The sequence below is a fragment of the Abrus precatorius genome, unplaced genomic scaffold, assembly GCF_003935025.1.
Source record: "Abrus precatorius isolate BTA unplaced genomic scaffold, Abrus_2018 Scaffold3, whole genome shotgun sequence".
NCBI classification, from domain to species: Eukaryota; Viridiplantae; Streptophyta; class Magnoliopsida; order Fabales; family Fabaceae; genus Abrus; species Abrus precatorius.
The window spans coordinates 11,742,262-11,765,607 of NW_020874373.1; the positions used below are offsets into that span (position 1 = coordinate 11,742,262).

The window sequence follows — 23,346 nt, forward strand, 5'->3', positions numbered from 1 at the left end:
AATCTACCTTGATGAGGTTTAAACTTAGAGACTTCCAACTCTAGACTAAGGATTAACCTTTCTACTACTGCACCACCTTTGCTAGTACGTATAACATTTGCAACTCAAATATAATTATGGGATTTCTAAATAATCTAAAACTTTGAGATCCATAAAAAAAATCAAACACATACCGATGAATTATTTGAACAAAATAAGATAAATACTTTTATCTCAAAACTTATTTAAATAATATCAAAAAATTTCATAAAATAAATTGAATTATTTTTTAGAAAAGAAAAGGAGAAATCGCATTACAGACATGAATATGGAAGGGAGCAAAAACAAGGATGTTACAGTTGCAAGTCCTACCATTGGTCACACTTCTACTGGCTCAGTGAGCTGCTCCGTTGGTGCAGTTGTGGCTGGTTCTTTGCGAAAAAATGCTCTTGGAAACAGGAGTGATGTGGCATGGCAGCTTAGATTATCTGTGGATGGAGATGCACGAAAAATACAATGCAACTATTGTCAAAAAATAATAACAGGGGGAGTTTACCGTTTAAAATATCATTTGACTGGAGCACAGAAAGATGTGGGTGCTTGCTCTTCAGTTAGTGATAAAGTGAGGAAAGAAATGTGGTAAGTTGTGTCCTGTTTACAAGAGAAAATAATAAAAAAATCAAATAGCAAATTCAAAGTGTAACACCTTAAATTTAATTTCAGTAAATAAGGAATTTTCAAAAAAATTTGAAATAATAAAACTTCCATTTCTAATCCAAGTTTCGTCAAACATTTCAAAATAAAGAAAGCGGGTTACAATTTCATCAAACAGCTGCTACAGGACTTATTCAAATACAACAGTTTTCAAAATGATATTCTAAGTCCTATAGCAGTTCCATCTACCCCTTCACTAAGTCTGATGCTGATCGTCTTGATTACCTGAAAAATGAATGTAAGGGTGAGTACTCTACGCTACCCAAAAATACACAGTCAGCATAAAGTCTCACCTCCAGCACATTTCCACTACATTAAACAAACACAATCACAGGCAGCATAGTCACACAGCTCATGTCAATTCAACACCGATGCACTCACGGCATCGGCAGCATTTCACATTCATAAGTGCAATACACAAACCCATGCATATGCATGCTATCCACACTTACTGTGGCACTGTGATTACAGATTTACACAATGAATGGTCACCAGTTACCCCACCTCACGGATATCACGTAGGCAGTCACAGGTCGCTCAGCAAAGGTAGCGGTTAGAGGTCTAGTCAGAAAGAGTGTATGGCCCGTGGTGCACCCGTTTCACAGTCGGTGTCACCACCACTCCCTCTTCCCTAAGGTATTTCTACTGTCTCAATCTTCCACACCCCCAGTGTAACGTTGAACTATTCACAGCACATTACAATGGCGCTAATACACCCATTCACACATATATTTCATTCACGCATGCAATAATCATGCTTACACACGGCACGCAACCTGCAATTATCGTTCGTATTACACGGCCCTTAGACCCACATTTTCACAATATTCATTCAAATATATGGCACAAATGCCCATACTCAGTCTATCACACAACATTTACATACAATCCACATCCATCGATTTCGGATCAACACACATAATGTTCACATATCACGGCACGTGGTCCACATTACATTTCTCAGCAATTTTCTACCCACTAACTCAGCCACAACACAATATTCAGCAAAATATCAACAATTCATGCATGAAAGAGTAGGATAGAGTCTCCCTTACTTTGGATTGAAGACCCACACTCGAAATTAACTACGGACGTGCTCCCTACACAGATTTTGGCCTCCAAGCGTTCCCCACACAGATTCAACCTTCAATCAAGCTTCCGAACAGTTTGGAGACAATTAATCGGTGGAATAGGGCTTTTGGTATGAGAGGATCCAAGGAATTTCGAAGAAAGAGGGAGAAATAACCCTCCCTGAACCCTACCCCCCTTTAAATCCTTTTCTGGTCGCGACACTCGCTAAAGCGAGATATTCTTGCTGCAACGAGGGGACCTCGCTGTATCGATACGCCCTCACGCTGCAGCAAAAATATAAGCCGAAACTGCACCTTGGTTTCTGCATAATCTCGCTACAGTGAGACTGCACCCAGAAATGCACCCTAAACTGTCGTTCTGTCACTGCAGCGAGATGTCTCTTGCTACAGCGAGAAGGCGACAGTTTTGGTCCTTCCTCCGAAAGCCCTCTCGCTGCAGCAAAAATAACCCAGAATCACACCCTGAACTTAGGCACTCAGCCTATTTCAGCCCTATCCAGTCATACATACACACAATACACACATTCATATACTTAATACACATAAATATCATTATCAAGTAAATCAACACACACATATATATACATTTAGATTTATATAAATATAATTATTAATATTACAAAATTCGAGGCGTTACACAAAGAACTTCTTGTAGAAGGTGATGGTGGTGGTGATTCTGGTGAAAAAAGAAAGGGGGTAAAGTTGAAGGTAGTGGGAACATTTTCAAGAAGAGAGGAGTAAGTAATCAAGTCACTTTCAATAACATATTCAAAAAGAATTTGAGAGAGGAAGTGTGTCAAGATATTGCTTCTTTTTTTTTACCACAATGCCATACCATTCAATGTGGCAAGGAGTGAAGAATTTCATAAGATATTGGAATCGATTACAAAATATGGTGTTGGATTCAAGCTAACTTCCTATCATAAAATCAGAGTTATGTATTTGAAACATCATGTGAATTTGACAGTGCAAGCTATTGAAGCACTCAAGCACATAGAGAAAAACAAAGAAAAACAGAATGCATAATAATGACAGATGGCTAGACTGACAAAAAAAGGAGAACTATATTGAATTTTTTAGTTACAGCCCTATGGGTACAATTTTTTTGACTTCAATTGATGCATCTCATATATCTAAAACAACTGATAAATTGTTTAAAATGATGGATGACATTGTAGAGCAGGTTGGTGAAGAAAACGTGGTTCAAATCGTGACTACAAAGGCAACAAATTATAAGGCTGCGGGTGAATTGTTGATGGAGAATGGAAGAAACTGTATTGGACACCATGTGCTGCTGCATAGATTTGATATTGGAAGATTTGGAGTAGAAGTTACCCATTCATCAAGAGACAATCGCAAAGGGAAAAAAATTACTACTTATATTTATTCAAGGACTTCCCTAATTTCTTTATTGCAATTCTTCACAAAGGGAAGGGATTTGGTGAGACCAGTCATGACTCGCTTTGCTATGTCTTACCTTACTTTGGGATGTCTTCAAGAGCATAAAGGAGCATTAGTTAGAATGTTCACATCTGATTAATGGAAGACTAGCCGGTTTGCCAAATCAACAGACGAAAAGTTTGTTGAAGATGTGATTATGGATAAAACTTTTTGTAAAGGCATTGTTTTTTGCTTAGGAGGTGCATATCCTATAAACAAAGTTATTCGTTTGGTTGATTCGGATGAGATTCTAGCTATGGGATTCCTTTATGAGGAAATGGAGTGAGCTAAAGAGAAGATAGCAAAGGCCTTCAATGAGAGTAAAAGAAGGTAAATAAATTATTAAGTTTAATTAAAAATTTTAGTTATTTTTGTTTAAAAATTAATTTTATTTTTTCATATATTAATTATCTCCCTCTATGGAATGTCATTATTGACAGATGGGACAATCAACTCCATAGGCCATTACATGCTGCAGCCTATTACCTCAACCTTTTTTACACTACAGTCCTGGTTTTAAAGTGGATTTTGAAGTTAAACGTGAATTATATGATTGTATAGAAAGGATGGTAGAAAATGATGAAGAAATGACTAAAATTGATGCTTAACTTGAAGATTTCAAGGCAAAAAAGAAGTTTTTTGGTGGCAAGGCAGCCCTAAATGCACTTAAAACTAGTACCAAAACTCTAGCAATGGGAATCTTATGGAGATGGACATCCAGAGCTTCAAAGATTTGCTATTCGTATATTGAGCTTGACATGTAGCTCCTCTGGATGTGAGGGTAATTAGAGTGCTTTTGAGATGGTAAAATTTTAAAACTATGAGAAATTGCATTCTTTTTCTTTACCTATTAAGCACTAGCAAATAATCAATTGCATTTATATATTTTTTAGGTCCACACAAAGAGACGAAATCGTTTGAAACAAAAATATATGAATGATGTTGTTTATGTGATGGCTAACTCAAAATTAGCCAAGAAAAAGACATCTAGAAAAGTTATGGACTTTAATCTTGAAGATCTTTCATATGATGATGAATGGATTATGGGCAATGAAAGTTCATCTAATGCTGATGATTTAGAAGTTGATGCCTTATTAGACTTGGATTTGAATCCAAATGAACACTTGGGTCAAGTTGGAAATGATTCCAATGATGCTGATGATGATCCTGACACACCATTTTTTCAAGTGACCCAAAATTTTTCTCTTTTTTCTCCTAAATTTAAACCTACTATTTTTTCTACTTTAAAAAAAAAGTGCACTTTTCTTTTCCTTCACCCAAAACTCTCTCTTTGAATTGATTTTATATAGCCTAAAATCTCACCATTGGTAAATTTTAGAGGCATGAAAATCCGTGGATTGCATGGTGTTGATGGATGAACTCTGGCAAAGATTTCTTGTCATAAAGTTGCTATTGGCGAGTTTTCAGTTGCAAGAGGAGTTTGCGACAATGGGACCTATCTCTACCACCTTTTGTTGCAGTTTCGAACAATTTTGGGCCATGAAATCTCACCATTGACGAGTTTTGAAAACTCATATTTACATAAATTTGATAAAAATTTCATATTCCAATAATTAATGTACATAAATTCCATACTTAAATTAATGATCCTCAACTTTTATATTTTTTTCTTTTTTAATTTTAAAAACATTATATAATCGCAAATGAATCAGGACAAGAGATATCTTGTAAGGGCTAAAATTGCTGCATTTTGATGTACTTAGTTGTTGAAATACAAATTAAAAATTTAAAAATACAAAGAAAAAGGAAAAAAAAGACTAAAATCAATCGAAACACAACTAAAACACCACCAAACACTTAAGTTTTTCCTTACATTAGTTTATACAAAGGTGTGGTTTTTAATTATTTAAGTTAAAATTATTTTTTATGATTTTTAATTTTTAAAAGGAGATAAAATAAATAATTTAAAACTTAAAATACTTAACTTAAAGTAACCTCCCTTTTACCGATGTATCTGGGGTGTAATCTTAAATTCTATTATATTTATAGAATAATCTTTCTTTCTTTTTTTCTGATAAAATAAAACTGATGGTGACAATAAATTTTTAATTTATTATTGCTGACTCGTCGTGATTCAATGGTAGTAGTCATTGTTATTGAAAATAAAATAACATGGATACTAATATTTGCTCTCCCCATGTAGCCACATTTTCCACATTGTGTTAATTTTATAAATTATAAATAAAAAATATTCATTTTATTTTACTCAATAGGTATTGCTAAAAGTTTTTATATATACACAAAGATTCAAATTCAAAACTTTACGTAAATATATCGAACTGCTTGTTATTCAAACTGATTTTTTATATATATAATAACTCAAACTTAAGAACTTGTTTAAAATATACCGTATCGCTTGCCATTCAAATTAACTTTTGTTAATTATTTTAATTATATTTTTAGTTAATATAATGAAATATCTTAATATTATATGTCAAAATACTAAATACATTTTTATACAATACTTATTTTTATAAATTATCACAAGAATTAGGAAGGTATAACGTAACTTTATAATTTCCTATACGATTAATTGAAGTACTTAACTTTCTTAATTTCTCTGTAATTTTTTTCCCCTCCCGATTATAGTTTTATTTAACAAATTTTTATTACATAAAATATATATTATAAATTTAATCATAAAATTTTTAAATTAAGTTTAATAAATATATATTAATTTTATGATTTTCTTTATAAACTCTTTCAAACATCACTTGAAGAAAAGTTTTTCTATTCTTGAAAGTGTTAAAATTGGTACATGCATAACTACATATTAGCTATTTTGAATTGCAAAGAAAAAAGGTATTGTTTATGTAACCAAAAATATAAAAACTATACGGTAGAAAATCTCGTAACACTATCACTTTCATGGCTACTTACCCTTCTTTGTTTTCTCTCTATTTTTTTTATCTTCCAATTATATTTTTATTTAACAATTTCTTATTACATAAAAATATTTTATAATTTATTAAAATAATTTTTAAAATTATAAATTAATTTTATAATATTCTTTATAAACTCTTTCAAACTTGAAGCGAAGTCTTTATATTCTTGAAAGCTTTAAAATTGTTGTATACATAAGTGCTCATTAGCTATTTAGATTGCAAAGAGAAAAGCGATGTTTATGTAATCATAAACACAGTTTTTTGTTTCTTCCCCTCATTTTTTTCTCTTCCAATTATGTTTTTATTTAAAAATATATATTATAAATTTAATCATAAAAATTATTAAAAATAAGTTAAAAAATTATAGATTAATGTTATAATTATTTTATAAACTCTTTCAAATACCTCTTGAAGCTAAGTCTCACAATCCTTAAAGCGTTAAATAGTTGTATACATAAGTGCACATTAGTTGTTTAAATAGCAAAAGAAAAAGTGATGTTCACGTAACCATAAATATTACACTGTAAAAAGTTACTACCCCTTTCATAGCTACTTAACCTTCTTTGTTTTTTTCGTCGTATTTTTTCACTTTTAATTATACTTTTTAACGTTTTTACACTAAAATATACATTATAAATTTAATCATAAACCTTATTAAAATAAGTTTTAAAAGGTTATAAATTAATTTTATATTCTTTTTATAAAATCTTTCAAACACTGAATGTAATTGTATATATAGTAGAAAATTGGAAAACACTAGCATTTCCATAACAGGTTAACTGTGGTTAACCTTCTTTGTTTATCGCGCCGTTTTCTTTCTATTCCTATTCAGGTCAACTTCAAATCCCTGATTTTTACTCTCTTTCCCCCATCATACGTTCTCTCTCTCTCTCTATCTATATTGTTTTGTATTTCTTTATTTGTACTTCTTGATGAAAAATTATGGTGTACTAGTTTTGCATTAAAACTGATGCCTTGATCCATCAGAAAGTAACCTTATTGGTGTGTTATTATATGTCTCAAAGTAATTGTTGTTATAAATATTTTAAAATTTAAATATTTAAAAGTGATTTTTTTCTATTGAGGTCTATTAAATATTTAATAATCATATATGATCATACTTCTGATTTAAATTTAAATTTTAACTTTATAAATATACCTATCTCTAACATAGATTAATATTAAATTTAGTCTCGCTAGTTCTCATAAAGAGTTTCTTTTTAGAAGGGTCTTATACAAATATAAAGAGATCGAAATCAATTATTTATAAAAATATAAAGATTAAAATTATATTTGTTTTTATACACAAAATTTTGTAATACTTTAACTTAAGTACATTTTATAATTATTCTTCAATAAACATGCATTAAAGTTTAGTTTGATAATTCTCACAATAAAATTGACATTAACATATATATTGATAGATAGATATTAATCTTTTATTTTTATTTTAAAAAAATTATGCTTTTATATTAAATATTTTATTAAAAATCTTGATTGATATCATTTTATATATAAGGATAGTTCATTTTACATGATATTATAAACATAATTTATAAGTCATTAACACGTTATTTTTAAGAGAAACGACACAATTATTAGAGTACTGTTGCTTAGCTTAGTCATGATAACGTTGTATTTTTAAATTTGTAATTTTTATATACGAGTCTATATTTTTGTTTAAGCATCTTTTAGAACACTTAAAAAAAAAACTTGCCAGCTAAAGAAGAGAATAGATAAAGATTCATCCTAACTTAAGGAGAGAGTAACTAATCCTACCCAATCATCTAAGTTTTTATACCTCACATTTTAATTTATGATTTTTTTAAATTTTTTTCTTTAATTTTAACACATTGCTTGTTGTATCTATCAATTTTTCTATTTTCCTCTCCTATATCTCTCTCTAAGGTGTTTAAATCTTCTCGTATCTCTTTTCCATTTTCAAAAAACTATTTTTGAAAGGTAAAAAATAAACACCGCTCTTTTTATTCCACCCTTTTTTACTTTCATGTATCATATAGTAAAATATCAAATCAACTTTCATATATATAAAAAGAAACAAAGTAATGATGCTATCCTTTAGAACAACTCCAATTAATAGAAGTTCTTATCTTGCTTTTTTCATTTAACGCCGGTATCAACACTAATATGTACTGTTGGAGTGTTTCAATCTCTCGTCTCAATTAAGCTTTAAATCATTTTTGGTAAGACAAGGTATCTTATTTCCACAAATGAGTTCTTATTGTGGGATTCAGATTTTCTTCGTTTATAGTGGGAACTAGACATCCAGTTCTATTTTCGCTTAAACAAAAATAAAATTGCTTAAGTAAAAATATAGAAAATAATAAATTTTTATATATGCAAAATTAGCTTAAGCAAATTTTTTTGTTATAAGTAAATTTTTACAGATTCACTTAAACAAATTATTTTAGCTTAAACGAATGTTGTGCCTTTGAAGATATAAAGGCTGAGTGTGAGAAGAAAGAACAGACTAAGGATAGATAGAGATAAGGAGAGTAGATAGTATAGTAATGATGGTAGAGAATTGGGTATAAAAGAAAGAGAGATAGATAGATATGGAGTAGGGTACGAGTGAGAAGAACAAGAAAGGAGTTAAACATAGTGTGGAGGGAAGAAGGAGTTGTGAGAGGAAGAAATGAGTTGGACATAAAAGAAAAAATAAGATTGATTATGGAAGTTAGAGAGGGTTGAATATATAGGTTGAGTAGAAAGTGTTAAGCATGAGAAGAAGGAGAAGAGAAGATTGAAAGAAAAGACAAAAAATTTGCTTAGACTAATTTTGTATAAAAATAATTTATGATTTTCTATATTTTTGTTTAAGCGAGTCTATTTTTGCTTTAAAAAAAATAAAACTAAATGTTCACCGATTTTTACTACAACTGAAAAGAGTGGATCCCCATGTTGTGTAGTTGTCTAGGAACTATATTTCCGTGAAAGGGATCGTTGTATGCTAGTTTTAGGAACTGTTTCCCGTGGCTCGATTCTGTATTCCAAGATATTGAATGGCAATGGATTTTGGTGATAGATGGGAAAGGTGATAATTCCTTTAACGTGATGATTTAATTTGGTGAAAGTATATTACATTTTTAATAAATTGTATATTTTTCTATATTTGTATTGCCTCAAAAATAAAATAGAAACAATTTAATAATTTTAAGTTAAAACAAAAATAAGTGCTGATAAAATATAAAAATGTGGAATAGCTTCTGGCGGTTATTTGATGAACTTTATAACGGTGCACCACTGAAAAAAATTACTTAACTTATAAAAAAATTAAAGAAAATGGTGCGTCATAAATATAAAAATCATGGTTGGTGGAATTTGGAAATGATCATCCTAATAAGTGTAATATAAGGAAACGCTAAACAATGTGAAGTGAACTAAGTAACTTTTTGTTTTATGAATAAACTTTTATTCTAGTTCATGAAATTGCAAGTTTCATATATTTATAAATTTTTTATTTGGTCTTTAATTTTTTGAAATATCATTTAGCTTGGTTTTTTTTTTAATGCAAAGCAAAAATAAAAAAGGCAAATAATTTTTTATACAAGGTTAAAGCAACTTTAGTGTAGGTTGTTCAAAAATAAGTAGTATTTACATTTACAAGGTTAAAATCGTTAATGCTAAAGAAAGACAATGTTGCATTAAATAAAGGTCCATATAAATAAGGTGAGAAAATATTATATAAATATTTCCCCGTTGTAATATTAAAGATACTTTTAGTGACTAGAATAGAGATTAACTCTTTCATAAAACATTTTAGCTACCATTCTCAGTTTCAATATATACACATATGTAATAAATTATGAAATTAATAAAATTATAAATATTTAGTGCTTCATTCATGTAAAACCTTTCAAGCATATAATTAATATGTCTAGTCTCCATGATTGTAAGCTGTCACTGAACTATAAACATCGTACTATTAACTCTTCCACCCAACGAGTGATAATTAAACTTCAGTCCTTAGAACCATTGTCAGAAATCGGACAGGGATTGTAGAATTTGTACTACTTGTGGTGACACTTTTAAGAAAAGCAATTCTGGCAATCATGGAATGGCAAGTACAGCTGAACTTTAGAGCTACATAATTTATTATCTGCAAAAGCTTCGTAACGTTGTATTTTTTTATATATATTTATCTGAAGTCTGTAGATTATAATATGATTGAGTAATTATTGATGTATTTAAGCTCCCCTTGTTTATCTTCAATCTTAATCCATCAATTTTCTCAAGTCTCAACAACATACTTGAAAGCTTGGGAGCTTTCAAGGTCATGATCATGAATATAACAAAACTAAACTTCCTATGGATCATTCTCTTGCAAGAGGACTGGTTGAAGGTGAGTAAAAGTTCAATTTTGTCCCTGAATTTTTTATTTTCAAGTGATGAAATTCTTTTCCGTAGTTATAATTCCCACATTTAATTTGAAGATCAAGAAACTATACTACATAGTAGAACTGGCGAGATAAGTTGATTTGATTAAATCCACAAAAAATATATAATCTGTATTTGAATTTTAAGAATTATTAAGTATTTTAAGTTTGGTCCAGTCAGATTTTTTTATTGAATTTGGGCTGACATAATTTATTTTAGTGTAAAATAAAAGTTTGGGTTAGACTTAAATTCTCATATGACCCTTAAATAAAATACATTTTTTTTACCCAACCCGTTAAAATTAAAATTTTAAAATGTGACAATCCAAATTACATTAAATAGATTTGATAATAATATTTTTTATTTTTTATTTTTAATCAAAGATATTTAACCCATTAAAAGTTAACACTAAATATTTTTTGGATAAATTAGATATTGGGTATTTGGCTGCTATACGGTGATATGCTGAAATTGGTTTGCTTAGGAGGGACTTAATTGTAATTTAAGAAGCATAGGGGGTAACCCTTACCTGTTGGTGGAAGATTCCTGCTCCGCTGTAATAAGTTTCTGTGTATACCGTAAAATTAGCCCACACACACTTCTTTCTTCCTTTCCTTAACCTTTGTGATTTTTTGTCCTCGTCACTTTTTTTCTCCGTTTCAGGTCAACTTCAAATCCCTAATCTCTCTCTCTCTCTCTCTCTCTCTCTCTCTCTCAATTACAACTACTTTTCCCTCCAATTTCGCTTCACCACGCAAGCACGGATTCGTTGATTTTGATGTTTTCTCGCGTTTACGGATTCTGATCATAGGGTTCCTCATCCCCAGACCTCATTCTCGCGTGTCTTTGTTTGGTTTCAATGATCTCACTTCTGCAGCTATTATTATTATTTAATTTTTTATGGTTTGTTTGTGTTGTTTTCGTTAGAGATTTAGGAATCTTTTCTTACGCTATGTTTTGCGTTTCTCGTCGTGAGTAGGGTTCCGGTTTTTTTTTTTTTTTTATGGCAAATTATGGTTCTGTTGTGTGTGCTTTTCTACGCGGGCAAGGTTTTTTGAGAATTTGACCTGTTTTTTGTTTTGGTGGTTTTGCACTGAAACTGAAGTAGGGAACCATTACTAATCAATTTTCGTGTAATGTGTGTCCAGATAGTTGTTAACTGTATATATTTTGGGAACTTTTGATATGTCAAGTGGATCCGTGAGGCGGGTTACCCGTGAAGATATTCAGCTGGTAAGCTGGGATCTCTCTCTCTCTCTCTCTGTGTGTGTGTGTGTGTTTTGGATTCTGAGGATGAAATGGTGTTTGCATAAATGAGTTGTTGTCTAGACCAAACTTGTTTTGCGATTATAAATGCTTGATGCACTCTGTGTGCATGTGAATATGTGAAGAATTTTCTGTACATATGCCTTAATTGTTGCTTTAGAATGTAAATTTTTGTCGACTTCAGTAACGAATAGAATAATTATCTATTTCCTGTTACATTCATTTTTAAATTTGTTTCCATTATTTAAAACTATTGGGGTATATTAGTTTAGGATTTTGGAAATTATCATATTTGCGTGGATTAGAATTTACTCTGGCTAGGCTATTAATTATTAGCTTGGATATTTGGGTTATTGAATTTTAAGTAATTTGGATTTTTTTATTGAGCAGGATTTTTAGTATTATTCATTAGTTAGGATTACCTGGCTGTCCAGTTGGGTAATTATGAAGACTTGTTTAGTTTGCTTAATGGTGACAGAATTACTATGTACCTTGATTTCTCAGCATATCATTTCAAATTGAAGTCATCACTTTTGAGTTGTTATGTTTTCCCTCTCTTCAAATCTCCTCCATCCCATCTTCCGGATCTCTCCACTATTCTCGATACTGTTCACTTCGTCAGAGGTTGCTAATCATTGTGTTTATTTTGTTTGCTTGTCTCACTACAGGTGCAAAATCTCATAGAACGATGTCTACAACTGTATATGAGCCAGAAAGAAGTTGTAGAAACACTACTAGCTCAAGCAAAAATAGAGCCTGGTTTCACTGAACTAGGTAAAGAAAGCTTTTTTTCCTTTGCCTTTTTTTGTATTTTACTCCATCTTCACTTGGTTGGTCACTGTTGATGTGTTCTACATCGAAGAGTGGCGGATCCCAAAAATGATATAGCCTTGAACCATTGTAATCAGTATCACGATTCATGCGATTTGATATGATACGAAGCAGCAGTGATACAAATCATGCTGTGTATCATTTTTGTTCCTGAATCGCACCACGAATCACAGTTCTCTGACTGAATTGTGAGATTCTGTCCAAACTGTGTGCTGTTTCCTAGCTTCTGTTACAGCACACTATTTTATTGCTTCCTTTACTCTGTCTTCCACTATTGGTGGAGTTCAATGGTGCCTTGCTACTCCAAAATGCTAATGTATCGATTTTTTTGTATTTTTTTTTATGTTGAAACGCTCATAATAAATTTGTTCTTTAGTTATTGATTTATTGAGCATGAATTTATGCTTTTATATGACTTTGTTAGCCATATATGTTATTTATAATTATTGATCATGAATCATACTATTCACAGTACAGTTTGATTTGCAATTCAGAAAATAAGCCTTCCGATGCACAATTTGAAACCCAATTTGATAGCCTTGTCTTGAAAAACTAGCAATGAGACTTTCTCTTAAAATATAATTCATCCCTGCCATTGCAACAAAAGTCTTAATAACAACATAAATAGAATGGCAATACTGAACAAACAATCTAGAACAACAGTGAAATGGGCCCTAACAAAAACATGGCCCCCTAATAGAAGTTCCAAAACGTGGTACAGGGGAAATGTTAATGGCCCATGCAACTCTGGTTCTAACAATTAAAGCCACCTTCAAACTGGGATAAACTTTAACACTTTCTCTGTAATGTTCTTTTTCCCCCCTACAGCTGGCCATCTCTCAATTAATTGTTTTCAACCTAGTGTAGCTCTGTCACTGGGAGTTATATTGGTTATCTTCATTCTATAGTGACAGAAAGTAGAAATCAGCTGGTTTGTTTTATCTTGTTAATTAGATCAATGGGCTGAAAAAAGCATGCCTGTATAAGACACCCCTAAATTTCTAATTCTCAGACTATCTGATAATTTTTCAAATCATGTTCACTTATTTATAGCACTTCTATGATTGTATTTGACATGGTTTACTAGCTCATTTATTCTTGCAGGAATTAATTTGCAATAACTATGGTTTAGTATTTGAACTTCACTTATAAGGAAGATAATTAACTTTTTAATAAAATAGCTGAAACATGGAAGCTTTATTATATATAACTTCATGTGATGGCTTGTTTGCTGCTGCTGCTGCAATTAGTAGTTTCATTACACCCTTCCAGCATTTATTCAGCATAGTGCTTTTTTCATTTTTGTTCTTCTAAAAGCCATGGTAGTTTTGATACTTAACATAGCGCTGGAAATGGGGATAGGTCATGTGAGTAAGTTTTGGTAACCATTAGTCTCTGTTGAAATTGCTATTTAGTACATCTGATTGGGCATTGGTATCAAAAGCCAACCGGCACATTGCACTCATCATTTAGTGTTGTAGATTATAAGTTTCCTTTCTTTTTTTTTTCCCTCATTTTTTTCAGTTTGGCAAAAGCTTGAAGAAGAAAATGAAGAGTTCTTCAAGGCTTATTATGCAAGATTGGTTTTGAAGCAGCAAATATTGCAATTCAACAAATTGCTGGACCAACAAGTGCAATTAATGCGGTTACACTCAAGTGCAGTTGCATCACTTCCTGCCTCTAACGGGTCACATATCCCTGCAGTTTCATCACTACCTAACTCTAATGGGTCACATATCCCTGCAAGTAAGTCTATTAGCTCCATGAATGTTATTACCATCTCTTTTGACTATAGATTGTTTCTGATGTTGAAGTGTTTTTTTTTTTTACTTTCCATGGTGACTTCATGGGCTCATTAGGTCTCCTTCTTACACTCAGTTGCCCCCCCCCCCCCCCGCAAACACCCAACCTCAATTTATACTATTTGTACTATAATATGCTTTAAAGTCAGTTCTCTATTCAAATATATTCTAGTTTTCCTTGTCTTAAACTCTGCATTTCCATTTTGAGAAGTTCATTTAATGATAACAATTTTTGTTTCTAGATATTAAGAATATAGAAAATTATGAAAGAAAGTTAATTAAGGAAATTTTTACCTGATGTAGAACTGACTAAGAAAGAACCACAAATTCTTGGTTTGTTGTTAGTTTTGGGTACCTTAGGGGAAAATTGTTTGTTGTAAGGGAATAACAGGAAGTGAGTTCCCTAGGATTTTGGGGTTTGGTTAAGGACTGAAGGTGGATGGTGCATTCAAGTGCTGAGACTTGTTAATGATTTTGATTGGCTGGGAGGTGGCTTGATGATGATATTAATTGGCTGGGGATTGTGGTTTTTAGAGGCTAAGAGTAGGTGTTGAGGTCAAAGAAAACAAGGGCCATGTAGGGAGGTCTGTATGGGTTTGATGGTGAGGTGTGTGGTGTGTAGGAGTTAGAGAGTGGGTTCACTATCAGTCATTAAAGAGCTTAGAAGCTGTAGTTCAAAGAGAGAAGTTAACATGACAGATGAAGGTGCGTTCTAGGACTCTATTTGAGAGATTCTTAACAGAAGGACCTCTTAATGTCATTTGTATGTTTTAGGAACTAAATTCATGTCAACCTTTTTGTAGGGACCAAACTAATGTCAACCTTATTTTAGGAACCAGAATGGTACTAAATTTCTGTATTATTATTTCTTTATATACGATAAGGAAAGAACAATAGATTTATGTGGTGGATATGTATTATTTTATTATGAGAACATTTTTTGAGGTTGATAATTATTGAGACAGAAAGATTTGCTGAGGATCTTAATTACTATAATAGACATTGTCATTTAAGTAGATTTGCATACATATTTTTTTTGGGGGTCTAATAAAAGTTACTAGAGTAATAACATATGCATGAAAATGTTTAGGTTAACATATTCCATTCACAAATTAATAAAAATAATGCAATAATCTCTAGATATGTATTTAACCCAAATCAACATGATTTTCCATTTGGGATCATTCTTCCCCAAGCAGTATTAAAAATAAAGTTGAGTCCTTCACTGGCTAGATAGCAACCATAAGGAGTATTTGAAGATCAAACATATTGTCACTGCCTGAACTTAGGGTCTATGACCATTGGCTAGCTCAAGCCACACTGGCCTCCAAATTCATAGATATTCAAGAAACACCAAAGCCTCTAAACATAATTCCTTGTCATATATCTCAGACTTTGAATTTCATACATAAATAAGTCCAACAAGTGAACTCTTGATAATAAGCCATAACTAATGATAAGCCCTAACATTTCTTGTCTAAAATCCTGCTTGTAGAAATAATGGAGTAATTCTAAGAATTTTAGCCCATAAAAACGCACCTGAACTAGGTCTGTAATAAATAAGACAAAAATTCAAAATTCTTAATACTCTTGCATGTGTATTTCATAATAACTTCTCTGTTTATCCAAGTAAAAAAAAACCAAATTTTCCCAAACAGACAAAGTGTATAGCTTGTCAAAACAGGTGAAGTGACAGAATATAATTTGATGTTAGATGAATAAAAACAAAGCATGTAAAATATGTGTGATTCCAAAAAAAAAAGTGATTGCTTTAGACATTTGATCAATGAAAATAATTGTCTGCCTTTTTAAACAAGAAAATGAATTTCCCGGAATATGAAAGAGACTATCATAAAATAATTTTGTGATTGTATCTGCTTATATTCTTTGTAACTTTAGACATTCTACATATTCAAGATACATATTTTCTGTTCCAGAGACATATAATAAAAGATGTAGTGATTGATAAAATAAACAGATGTAAGGGGTAAAGTAACTGCTTTATTATTCCTCACTTATAATTGAATGTTTGATTCCAATCATTTTTGTAATATGACATCAAATGTCATTTCATGTTACATACAGTACCTGAGAATCCAGCATGCTATACTGCAGAGCGAACCCAAGCAAGTTTGAAGCCAGAAAATATGCATCCTGTTGATTCCAGTTTATCTAACGTGTTTAATAATGGTGGGTCATCACTCCATTCTAGTATGCATGCTGCAGTTGATATGTCTGCTCATGGCAATAGGATTAATGGCCCTCCCAGCATGCTTTCTGCTCAAAGTGCAAACATGGGTCTGATACAAGGAATCAATGGGGGGATGATCAAATCAGAACCAGGATATTCTGGTTGTTCTCCTTACATGTTTGGTACTGATGGAAATGTCCTGGAGGCACGCCCAACTATTGGTGATGCTTCAGTTACATCTTTCCCTAATGTTGAAGCGAACTCACATTCTCTAAATGATGCAGTCCTAGATCCAGACACTTCTTCCTTTGGTTTTTTGGGGCAGATTCCCAGAAATTTTAGCCTTTCAGATCTGACTGCTGATTTTTCTCAGAGTTCTGGTATGTCCTCCCTCTTGTGTTTGTGTGGGTCCTTGTGTACATCTGCATGCCAGCATACACACGACTACTCGTCAGTGAAAGTGCATCTTTGCTGGTGGTGATGAGCAAAATGCATTCAAGCTTTTTTTTTCATGTTGATTTTTCAAAGCCTCAATCCATTTTCCATGCTATTACATACAAGTGTATCGTTTAGTAACAAAGCTTAGATTGGATAAATCATTGGCACTGAAAGTTTAGCTTCCTCTTTGACAGATATTCTGGAGAGCTATTCTAGGTCACCCTTCCTAGCTACAGATAACGAGAACTTCCTTGAAAGAGAACAGGGTAAGAAATATTCTCCCTCATGGCCTCACCCGTAATCTGTTGCTTTTGCGCAATGCTGATATCTTTGTTATCTTGGTTTTAAAATAGACAATAATAGGCTGGACTCCATATCAGAAGGCTTAAGTTATGAAGACTTTGGGAGTGAATAGTTATTACTCTTAGTCATCAACACTTTGAGGTGTGTTCTTTTCTTCTATTGTTAGGGATCAAATTATGAAGAAACTTTCATAAAATGAAAAATTTGCAATTAAATCAAATTTTATGATATTTTCTTTTTTATTAGATGCATACGTAGTGATAACATAAATAACCGTTTTAGCTATAGACCTGATAATTGTTTATTTTGCCTGCAGGTTGAACAAAATGCTTAAAATGTTGTACATAAAATTTAGAGTTTTCGAAATTTTAACTCTTGGATGAACATATGCATTGGGGTGTAGAAAATGCAGTCACTTCACTCTTAGTGATGGGAAGTGAAATTTGGAATGCTTGCATGGAAGGGAAAGACATGGTGCAAATAAATAATGATTTTTTTTCCTTCTGTATTGGGGCTTCTGTACTCTGTTTATCCTACATTGTGTTGCTAGAATTATACTGTTGTGTTTTGTTGATTTTCTTGGAATTAGACTGCATAAAATTGTTTAATAGTAAAGATAAAAACAGCATACTTGACTTGGTTGACTCTTTGGTAAAACTAGGTGAGTTTTTCTTATTATTATTAAAATTAATTAAAATATGATAGAGTATAAGTTTTTTTTTTTTAACAGTATCAATTAATCACGGATTGGCATACTTAAAATCATTAATATTATGATGATTGTTTTAGAAGTCATACTTGGGTTATTATTTAATTAGTACATAGCATAAAAATCTGTTATTATTATTATTTTTATCGAAGTTAAACTAGAAATCAAGGGATTGAATGAATGGGCGTCCATCTCAATCCTCTTTCAACTTGCAAATAGAAACACTTCTTACGATAATTTTACTTTTACATAATTTAAAAAAAAAAATTCTTACAGTTTAGGAGAGAAATAAAAAAAATAAACTATTGAATGAGATGGATAACGTGGTGTACATAGATGAAAAGAATAGTGAGTTATAAAAAATGTTGGTAAGAATATTTTATTGTAACTGTAATATTATTCTTTTTTCCACCAGTTCTGACAGTGTTTAAATTTGTGACTTGATAATTAAATTAGTTTTTATTTACTATTATATCATATTTTATGTTTTATATAATGTTTCGGTTATTATAAAGGGATTAATTTATACTTTTATAAGTTATATTAACTTTTACATCACCAATAACTTTATATAAAACATAAATTTATTAATTTAATTATTAAATATAATTATAAATTACTTTGTGTGTGTGTTTAAGGACTTACTTTAATAAACTTCTTAGTATAATTTATTAAAATAAGTTTCTTGTAGCTTATTCTAATAAACTCAATAATTAAATTTATAGCATAAGCTTTTATGTAAAAGTGTTTATTGAACAAGTATTTAATTTAACTATGTTAATCAAACTCTTAATCACTTTTATTTTGAAAGATTTTTAGTAAAAAATTTTAAAGGTATTACGCATAAGAAAACCTTCGAGGGACCAAAGTTGTTAAATTTTATTTATAAACTTAGTTGACTCAAAAAAAAACTACAGGGTCTCAGCAAAAAAAAAAACAAAAACTACAGGGTATTAAATTGCACACAATTTAAATTAGAGATTGATAGTGTAATTAAATTTAAAATTATTTTATAAAAATATTATATAATGTAAGAATTAGTATAATTTACACTAATACAAATTAATTCCTCCCTTTTATCTATTATGTTATGTAATTAAATATATACGTATACGAGGTTTAATCCGTTGGATTACTGACTGATTGATTAAATGATTGAATCAATACTCCAATTGATTTGATGACTGAGTTTAATAATAGTGTCATGCAGTGTAATATTCAACATCTAATGGTTCACTTTTACTATATTGTCTAATTTTGTTGGCCAAATCATTCTCGTTTGGGTGGGCGGATAGATAATAAATGCAACCTTGGCATTGAAGCATGATGCGAGAGACAACGGTCCGGTTGTTTGAATAAAATCACGTCTCAGAAAAATAAAATAAAATAGTTGTAAAAAGCAAGAAGGCAAGAGACAAAACACTTCGAACAAATCAACTTGATAATATTTTTTAGTTAAATGAATTGTCAATTTTGGTCCTGTTCCTTTTACCCTCCATTCAAATTGGGAAGCTTTCTTTGCTGATCTTAGTCCAACCAAAAATAAATAAATACTAATAGCAACAAAATTAACAAATAAAAAGTACTACTCGACAAGTTATAATCATGTGAAAATCTAGGGGGAAAGTCCTCAAATTTAATAAGATACTTCAGTTCCAGAATTCTTGACATTCAACGATTCTCTATTTGGAAAAAAAAAAAAAGTATAGATAGCACCGCAATGAAGAGTGTATCTCATCCAGTTTAAACTGTCAATTGAATGCAACTTCATTGCCTACATTCGACATCTTATATGAGTATAATCAATTCACGAGCAAAATAATGGAGGAAAAAAGGTTAAAAACCAACATTATTGTTTCATTGTCAATTATTCTAAACATACACTCTATTGGTAACTTCATTGCCTACATTTGCCATGATTCATTTCATCGCACTGTTGTTTCTATTTTATGATTTGTAAAAGAGGCTATTATATACAATTGCACCACCTAGTGATAGAAACAATTGCTGAACAATATATTAGGTTCCCTTAAATAAGTTATTGTGCGCTTTTGAAGCTAGATCTAAATATAGTATAAATGTAAGCAAAACAAATCTATGGATCCTGGAAGTATAATGATAATTCATGAATTAATTAACAACTTGGACAACATAATCAAAGTGACTGATACATATTAGAGATTGTTCACGGCAGTTAAATATTCATTCAAAGGGTAATACTAATAATAATAAAATCACAAGAAATGCAAGCCAAACATAATCCAGTTCCTTAAGTAGCAAATGCAAGGCACTGAAAATGTTATCTTCATTTCCAAGTCTTTCATCCTTTAGCTTTAAAATTCAGAAGAGCTTTATCATTTAAGGGGTGTATTTATTTTGTTCGCAAATTCAAGTTTTATTAACTAAGAAAATCACTTACACCGACCCAAAAATCATTCCTCGCACAGATAAATGCAATATGGATAAATCATAAATGATGCCAACATAATGATTGATATTCTTTTCCATTGTTGGAAAATAATCCTTCATTGATCCCACAAATAGAGAATGGGCCCAAGCTATTTAATGAGCCAACCTAAAATATCACCCTAATAATAGAGAGTAAGAAAAGGGTCATCCTATACCTCACGCTTTCACCAAAAAAAAAAAACTGTACCTTATACAATATGAAGGCAAAGTTGACGATATATGTAACAAAGTTCCAGCTCAATGACAAGGTTATATGGAGTCCAGCTAAAAACAATTTCATAACCAGTAAACAGTTATTGTGGCCCTATGGCGAGTACCAAGAAGTTCAGGTGTAGCATTAAAATTTATAGAAGGAGATTTATATACCTGGAATTTTCTAAGTACTAACTAAATCAAAATAGTATCATAATTCCATGTATTTACATAATCTCACATATAATCAAAAGTAGCACCCTTAAAATTTCAATTTACTTACTCTGCTTTTCCTTAGAAATTGTGAGTTAACCTATTGACCAATTAGCCCCAAAGTTCATCATAATTTCCATTAATCTTTCTATGATAGCACGTGGTCTCACTTAATACAGCTGCCACACCATAATGTTCATCTCTTGATCTTATTGATCAAGAATTTGCAGAACATAACCGCTTGGGGGAAAATATAGGGTAACCCCCCCAGCACACACACACAGACACACACACACACAAATAAAGAAACAACTGTAAGGCTTTCATATCCAGTGTTTCTTTAGCTAAAGAATCATCTCCAACCAAATCATCACGTCAATGGCAACCATGGACGAATCTTATTCTAATCAAACAAATGGATTGTGTTAAATTCAAATTCATCAATTATCCCTAAAAAAATATTCTAGAGAGCAACCAACAAGCTACAAAAAGACAACCTTAAACAAGCAACCTGGCAATTCCTCAATTTAAGGAAATCCAATTCGAATCTCACATAACAAACACATCCTCCTATAACCTACAAATACACAATCGAGGACCATCCACTCACTCTACCTCAAAACTAAAAAAGAAAAGAGAAAATATTTTGATATACACCCAGTACATGAAAACAAGTATAGTTTAAAGGGTAGTGATAAATTACAGAATTTGAGGCATATTTGAAGAAGGAGGCAGAATTGGATCAACCAACATGGAAGGGGCCAATATCGCCAGAACGAAGAGAAGTGGCAAATTCATCAGCAACGGTTAAACAGGAAGTAATCCAACCACTAAGAGCAATCCACGTCATCTTTGCGATCCACAGTGCAGAGTCGAAAGCCATTGCCATGTGGTGCTTTCAAGTTTCAAGGGATTGAAGAACCCATTCAACAACTGCAACTTCTTCGAAGCTGTCACAATACTTATTATTTATCTTCAACTCAACAACCTTCCAAACAGTAACTGCTCAATTCCCCTGCCAAAATCTACTCTCTCACCCACACCCTGATCTTTATTTTTATCCTCATTTTAAAAACCAGTCTCTTTAATTCATTTTATTTTTTTAAAAACATTTTTTATTTTATAATTTTAAGAGAAAATTCTTTTTTATTATATCATTAAAATCATTATTATTCCAAAACTTTTTCATTTTATATGTCTATTTATTTATTAGATAAACAAATTTTAAAATGAGTATAATAAATTTTTTTATAATAATTTTAATAAAACTAAGATAATTAAATGTATTTTTTATTTTTATACTACAATTTTTTAAACTATTATTTTTTAAATACGAAGAGAGTATTATAATTTAAATTGAGATAGACTGAAATAAAATTATTATTTCAATATTATTATTATTATTATTATTATTAAAATTGAAGCATTTAATGAAATGTTCTTACTTTTTATATTTAAAATTTTTTACATGGCATGGAGGATAAAAAAAGTATAAATAAATATATAAATTTTTTAAAATTTAAATAAAAAAAATTAAAAAATAAACTTAGAGTATTTTGAAAGATTTATAAAAACTTTATTTTAATGTTTAAAAACTTCTAAACAAAATTTTTCAATTAAATAAGCTTTTTATTTTTTTCTCAAAAATTAACTAGAAAACGAAATTTTAAAAATATAAGTTTATAAAGATTTGGAAATATTTATAAAATATTATTTCGTATTTATAAATTTACAAATAAAAATTATTATTAAATAAATTTTCTTCTTTACTCTTTTTTTAAATTAATTATCAAACAAAACTTCAGTATTTTTTCGTATGTATGTTGTAAATGGACTTCTAAATTTTTTTTTTCTTCTCTAACGAAACTTAGTTTCCAAAAGAAAAATATACATAAGAATTTTTGCGAATTCCATTTCACCGTATAAACAATAAGCTACTGCTCACAAACTCACAAATGCCCAAATCCATCAACAAAAGATTAAATCTAATCTAAACTTAAAACTTTTTAGTATAAGCTTTACTCACTTTAAATAAAATAAATTACTAATGGAAGTAGGTTACACATAACAAAAATAAAATTGAATATTCATATACATTATTTTTATATTGAACAATAAATAACTGAAAAATAAAATACGTTTTTAATGCATTATATGTTACTTAAAAGAAATGTGATTCAGCCTGTTTGTATATGCAATGTAGTTATGTTACTTAAATAATAATGATAATTTTTTTTTATCTAAGTTATTCCATTAAATAAACAACTCTATCATACATAGATTAATAAAAATTAAAATATTATATTTAAAGTTATATTATTTTTTATTTAAATTTTTATAAATAAAATTCTATTAATGCGCGTAAAATAAAGTTATTTATTCCGTGTACTTAAGTTATTTTTAC

At 30.6% G+C, this 23,346-nt stretch overlaps 2 protein-coding genes and 1 pseudogene across 6 annotated transcripts; 2 read left to right on the top strand and 1 right to left on the bottom strand.

Annotated features, from left to right (window-relative positions):
- Window positions 1-301: 301 nt before the first annotated feature.
- On the top strand, window positions 302-4,742 carry LOC113862180 (annotated as a pseudogene).
- A 6,376-nt stretch (window positions 4,743-11,118) lies between these two features.
- Window positions 11,119-18,001, top strand: LOC113861758. 5 transcript variants are annotated; one of them, XM_027494777.1, is made up of 8 exons: window positions 11,119-11,191; window positions 11,677-11,761; window positions 12,463-12,568; window positions 14,150-14,371; window positions 16,513-16,998; window positions 17,251-17,322; window positions 17,410-17,500; window positions 17,676-18,001. In XM_027494777.1, the coding sequence occupies exons 2-7, from the start codon at window positions 11,714-11,716 to the stop codon at window positions 17,469-17,471; spliced, it is 996 nt and encodes a 331-aa protein (XP_027350578.1). In that variant the 5' UTR covers window positions 11,119-11,191; window positions 11,677-11,713; the 3' UTR covers window positions 17,472-17,500; window positions 17,676-18,001. The 5 variants fall into 5 exon arrangements, with proteins under 5 accessions (XP_027350578.1, XP_027350580.1, XP_027350581.1 ...); XM_027494778.1 differs by having other exon boundaries at window positions 11,147-11,340; window positions 17,676-17,993; XM_027494779.1 differs by having other exon boundaries at window positions 11,145-11,761; window positions 16,543-16,998; window positions 17,676-17,991.
- A 1,761-nt stretch (window positions 18,002-19,762) lies between these two features.
- On the bottom strand, window positions 19,763-21,870 carry LOC113863773. Its single transcript, XM_027497472.1, has 2 exons — window positions 21,646-21,870; window positions 19,763-19,842 (listed from the first exon to the last, which is right to left on the bottom strand). Exon 1 carries the CDS (start codon window positions 21,829-21,831, stop codon window positions 21,685-21,687), a length of 147 nt encoding a protein of 48 aa, XP_027353273.1. The 5' UTR covers window positions 21,832-21,870; the 3' UTR covers window positions 19,763-19,842; window positions 21,646-21,684.
- Window positions 21,871-23,346: the final 1,476 nt, after the last annotated feature.

What these genes read in the sequence shown, in the direction of transcription:
- LOC113861758 (XM_027494777.1), top strand. Translation starts at nt 11,714, where the DNA reads ATGTCAAGTGGATCCGTGAGGCGGGTTACCCGTGAAGATATTCAGCTG. An exon ending in TGGGTCACATATCCCTGCAA is followed by an intron (nt 14,372 to 16,512) that starts GTAAGTCTATTA and finishes TGTTACATACAG; the next exon opens with TACCTGAGAATCCAGCATGC. An exon ending in TGATTTTTCTCAGAGTTCTG is followed by an intron (nt 16,999 to 17,250) that starts GTATGTCCTCCC and finishes CCTCTTTGACAG; the next exon opens with ATATTCTGGAGAGCTATTCT.
- LOC113863773 (XM_027497472.1), bottom strand. Translation starts at nt 21,831, where the DNA reads ATGGCAATGGCTTTCGACTCTGCACTGTGGATCGCAAAGATGACGTGG.